Source organism: Dermacentor silvarum, chromosome 5 (genome assembly GCF_013339745.2).
Source record: "Dermacentor silvarum isolate Dsil-2018 chromosome 5, BIME_Dsil_1.4, whole genome shotgun sequence".
In the NCBI taxonomy this organism is placed as follows: domain Eukaryota; kingdom Metazoa; phylum Arthropoda; class Arachnida; order Ixodida; family Ixodidae; genus Dermacentor; species Dermacentor silvarum.
The window spans coordinates 75265313-75270735 of NC_051158.1; the positions used below are offsets into that span (position 1 = coordinate 75265313).

Consider the following 5423-nt stretch of genomic DNA (forward strand, 5'->3'; position numbering starts at 1 on the left):
ATACGTCAGTGAAGTCTTGGTGGACCCCGGCATAAAACACTTTCGTGTTAAAAATGTCACAGTTTCGCCCTAAGGGCGAAGCAATGAATGCGATAGCAACACAGCAATGTCATACGAAGTAAGGTGAGCGGCTTTGTTAGCAATATGAATTGTAGTGAACGTGACCTTAGTAAGTAAGCAGGTGTGCTGCGGCATCGGTAGAGCGACATGAAGAGAGACTCGATGACCACGACAAGGCGCGTGTAGCACGAAGTATAGTCTTACGAGATAAACACACATGAAATATCAGTTTGCACACAGTTCACTCGACGACCACGAGAACCGGCTTGTGATCGCTAAAGTAGGTCGGAAATGTCACGCAGTGCACTCGGGATGGGATGCCCTTTCCGAACACAAGATCTAAACAGGTGTTGTTGCGCGTAGTAGGCTGTGTGACGTCCGACAAGAGGCGAAGTCCAAGTTCGGCATCAAGGAACGCGAGAAGCCACTCGTTTTCACGGCGAAGCACATTGACGTTGAAGTCTCCAGTGATGATGACCGGTGCATTCTCAAGGCACACCGCACGGAAGTTACGGAGAAAGAAGTCGGTGACGTCGGACCGCGAGGTTCCTGGTGATAGGTAGCAAGCTGCGACGATGAAGCCCTGTGATGTTTGAATGGCACACGCATCGCCACAACTCATCTGGGGCAGCGTGTTGAGTTGGTAGGGAACGTTTCGCGGTGAAAGCGTGGTTCCTCCGAAGTGCTCGTACACGGCAACTCCAGCAGCTCGGCGCTCGTGTCGCTTTGCGAGGGTAACGCACTTGTAACCGGGCAATTCGACGGCACTGTCCGTCCACGTTTCCGACAAGCACAGTACTGGTACCTCGCGAACGACATGGTCGTGCGACACATCGAAGGCGTGTGCAGGCAAGGAGCGCACGTTGATGTTGCATATCGCTAATCTATGCGGTGAGTGGAGGACGGCAAAGCACTCGGCGGCGATCGTGTTGAGCTTATGGTTTTGTAAGCGACGAAATTCGTCCGACAAGGCCCGATCCGGGTTTTCTCTGCAGTGATAGAAGGTGAAGTCATCCTCTGCGTTGGTCAAGTAGAGTCCGTGCAGAGTGGTGGCTCGACTCAACGCAACGTAAACTAGTTTCTGGGGATGGCGCTTGTGGTAATCGTACACCACCTCGCTGTACGTTCCGCCCTGCGACTTATGTATCGTGACAGCGCTCGCTTGCATCACGGGGAACTGCTTGCGACGACAGGACACACCCGTTCTTCTGTCCAAAGTCACAGTGGCGGTGCGCAGCTCTATCGGGACGGAATCGACAGGTACGACAGAACCAGCAACTTGACGAATCGGGTTGGCCTTCAGGCGAGCAATGTTGCCAGTTGCTCGGCAGTGAAAGTGGAGCCAAACACGTTTTGCGTGGCCCATTTCGTCGAACTGCACGTGGTTGAGGTGACCCACCGCCCCATTAACCAAGCCGTCGGACACGTCAATGTTTAGGGTAAGCATGTAGGGCTTTCCTAAGCATAGCACGAGTTTTCGAGGGAGGTTACCAACCTCAGCTGTGGTAAGTGAGTGTAGCCGACGCTTTGCGCTCTCACACTCAGCATCGGTGCGGTAGCCGATGATGGAGTCGTCGGCATTAGCCTCGTGAATATCGTGAACGTCTTGGACGGCGTCGTGCGTGTTGTACGCCTCGGCATCCTTGTTGGAGTAGAATAGCCGGACGGCGTGAGGACAGCGGGAGTTTGCGTCCTGTTTGGAAACGAAGCGGGCCTGAAACATGTCGATTTCTTCCTTCTCGAGTGCATGACCATCACCGATCTTTGAGAGTGCGGCGGAGAATATGGCGTCGCTCTGCCGGACGACTTGCACAAGCGGGAAGTAGGAGAGGTGATGCCAAGTGACGTGGGTGTTGAAGATGTTGTTGCGTGTTTTGCTGCGTTTGTACACCTCGCTGGAGCGTACAGGGGGCAGCTGGCGCAAGTCACCGCACATTATGAAGTCCAAACCGCCGAAAGGGTCGTTGTAGTTGCCAGTGATCTGTCGCAGGCGGTCGTCGACACGTGCGAGAGTGTCGCTGCTCATCATGCTGCATTCGTCCACAATGACGCACTTGACGTTTGTGAACGCTGTACGGAAGGAGTTGAGGTCTCCGTCGCGCAAGCCCCCGTCGGCACGCATACTGAGCTTGAAGGCGGCGTGTACAGTGAGCCCACCGATGGCGACCGCTGCCTTGCCTGTTGTGGCGCACGCGACGTACGCGTTGTGCGTGCAAGTGGAGGCGGTGTTAGTGTAGCGGTTGTAGGCATCCATAATTAGGCGTAGAACGAAGGTCTTGCCGCAACCGGCAACACCAGTCAAGAAGATTCTTAGTGGGTCAGAAGTCGGTGTGGTTAGGCGGTGGATCACCTCGCGAACAACTTCTAACTGTTCCTTGTTGGCGAGACGCATCATTTCCCTGTAGGCGTCCCCGGTCATGACATCCTGACGCGTGCAGACGGCGGCGCAACGACCTTTTGGCGCTACGGAGTTAGCATCAGGTGGTCCGAGCAAATCTTCGTCGTCGTTTTGGTCGACCAAAGGAACGTGGTGTGGGTCAGTGGCAGTGTGTAGTTCGCTACTACGGGCGTCGTCGGTGCACATTTGGAGGCATATGTGGCGCAGCTGGTGAATGTCGAACTTACTGTCGTACTCAGATCTTTTGAGCAGCAAGGCGTCCATGTTCTCAGCGTACATGTGCTCAAAAGCATTGCCATCCAAAATGTCTACTTCCCGGCGGAAAGGAAGGAACAGTGTGACTGCTTCCCGCATGTAGTTGAGTGATTCGTCGATGGAGTAGCAGCGGTAACGAATGACGGCTGGGTCGCGGCGCTTTTGGTAGGTGTGCAAGTTGTAATGCGCCACAAAGTCTGCCAAGCACACGTCTTGCAAATTGTCTGGGCGGTCTTCATATCTGCGCAACACCCCAAATTTCCATACATCCGTTGACGCGGCGTCGAGACCGGCTGCTTCCATCTGCGCGCGCGTTTTGCGAACGCGCGTGCGCTCTTCCGGTAGGCATGTGGCAATGTAGGTGATTCGTCTACTGGACTCGGACATCTCCTGTCGGAGGAGTGTCCACGCAGCTTCCTGAGCACTCATCTCAACAGCCTTGAGCATCTTAACGCCGAGTAACCGAAGAGCCTGGCCATAAGGAATGTTTGGAGTGTCTGCCAAAATGTCCGACACGGCTTTGTGCAGGTTTGAAACCCCGCGATTGGACTTATTTACGTATTCCACTACATAAGCAGCACACGAGTAGGCGTCAAGGATGATCTGAAGGTCCATGTTTGAGTCGAGCATGGAGGCGACCCACGGATTGAATACGTTGATCCACTTTTGCTGCACTGTTCGCTGTATAAACAAGGTCGGGCGCGTCACGCCAGCGCGGAGCACGGAGACGTATTCTTCCTCGGTAGTGACTGCATGGTGCTCGAGGAATTGGCCGATGCTGTCGTAGTGCGTGCTTTCAAGAGCGGCGTGCATCTGCAAGAAGCGTTCCTTGAGTGCGACGCGCCGCGTGGCTTCGGCATCGTCTTGTGTGGGCGGATAGGGAAGTAGCACCATGGTGTTGTCAGTGGGCCAGAAAGGAGCGCCAAAACGGCAACGAGAGTTTCCGCGCTTGTAGCAGGTGTGTGTGTGTTGGTGCACTTGAGTGCGCAGGCGTGGCAACACAGAGGTATCGAGGGACACGAGGTGCGTTGCGAGGCGGATCGTTTCTGGCATGTCGGAGGAGACGGTTTCGCACGGTGCGTTGTCCAACCAAAGTAAGATGTGAGCGTGCGGACTACCTCGGTGCTGGAATTCAATGCGCTTGAAGTAGTCCACGACGCGGTAAGGTTTGAAAGGCGAGTGAGTGCGGCTACACAGGACATTTAGAATGACGCTCACGAGCTTGTTAAAGTAAATGGCGCACACCACGGGGTCACTGTTGACGAGCTGAGCACGGTATATGGATGTCATTTCCGACACGTGCACTTCTAAGGTGGGATCTTGCTGGCGCAACCGCTCAAGCAGAGCGAGTAATCGAGGCCAATGCATCTCTGAGGCTGACAGGGTGAGGAACGCAGTCGGCTTGCCAAGCTGGCGTATCATAGCGAAGACATCTTTCTTTCGCTGCTGCCAGTAGTGGACCGTGTTGGGAACGCCCTTCATAAAGGCCATGTCTTGGTCAATGGTATCCTGTATGAAGTGTTCGTCTTCAAGCATTTGGCGTGTAATTTTGTCGGTGTCGTCGTTGACGCGAAATGTGACGGCCAGGCCGCGACTGACTCTAAATCGGAGCACTTTCATTGCCATGAACAGGATGTGGTGAGGCGAAACACCGCGACGGTCTTTGCGACGTATCTCACTGGTGGCATATGTAAAGGGCGTGGGATGAGCTTCTGCCTTTACGCGCCGGGGCTCCCCAAGGTATATCTGAGGGAAGGACAACTCTTCTGCTCTTTCATCGTACAGTATGCTCAGTGGTTGTCTGTGTTCACCAGGAGCTATGGCCAGGTAGCGCTCTTCGTCCCACACCACGGACTGTTCGAATGCGTTAAGCGCCACGCATGCATCCACTGGATTGTGCACGTCGGGACACTGGGGTATAGTTTCGACGGAATCTTCGAGCAGTTGAAATGCGTCGTCGTCGGGAAGAGCGTCTAAAGAGGAGGCGTCAAGAGTAATACCAAAGTACCTGTACAACGTACTCCGACACAAGACGTCAAGCCAAGGTTTCAAGTGAGATTTTTTCACCACGCCAGAGAGGTATGATGTCTTGTTGAGAATCCTGCGTTTAATGTGGACATTGATGGCATGGTCTTCGTGAATGTTTCGCGGCAACGATTTAACCATGGTGTCCACTTCAACAGGTACGTTAACGACGGGCCCCACAATGCCATACTGTCCTCCGCCGTTCATGAGGCGACGAATTTGCATGAATGGTAGACGGGGTGCAATCAAACGCTCACTCACCAAGTTCAGTGGAGGTAGCCCAGCGGGAATGACCGGGTAAACGTAACCGTTACTTCGAGAGAGGGCCGGTATGGTACTCCTTTGCAGTGCGCCGCGGCATGTTGAGCACAACACAAAGGAATGCACGTCTTCGTCTGGAAACTCGGCTGCGAGCAGGGGCACGTGATGAACTCGGACAGGCGAGAGGTCAGCTTTAAACCAAAGCCGATCGCAAACATCACACGCATATCCGAATGGATTATTGAAGAACTGTCTTTCGAAATGCGCGGTAGCCGCCGCCAAATGTGTCTGTGGGCAGGAGGTGGTCACTTGTGGCAAGCGACGCTGTCGCCTAGTGTCGGCTTCGTGTTCTCTCACCGCTGCATCGTCACGGCGGGCACGATGCGAGGCCGCTTCCTGCTGCCGTACTGCAGGGTCTTGCCGG

At 54.4% G+C, this 5423-nt stretch overlaps 1 protein-coding gene across 1 annotated transcript; it reads right to left on the minus strand.

The window, feature by feature from the left end:
• Positions 1 to 301: 301 nt before the first annotated feature.
• On the minus strand, positions 302 to 4945 carry LOC119454181 (uncharacterized). The gene has a single exon (XM_037716172.1). It carries the CDS (start codon positions 4943 to 4945, stop codon positions 302 to 304), a length of 4644 nt encoding a protein of 1547 aa, XP_037572100.1.
• Between the last annotated feature and the right edge of the window lie 478 nt (positions 4946 to 5423).

Coding starts and splice junctions, on each gene's coding strand:
- LOC119454181 (XM_037716172.1), bottom strand. CDS start 4,945: ATGAACGGCGGAGGACAGTATGGCATTGTGGGGCCCGTCGTTAACGTA.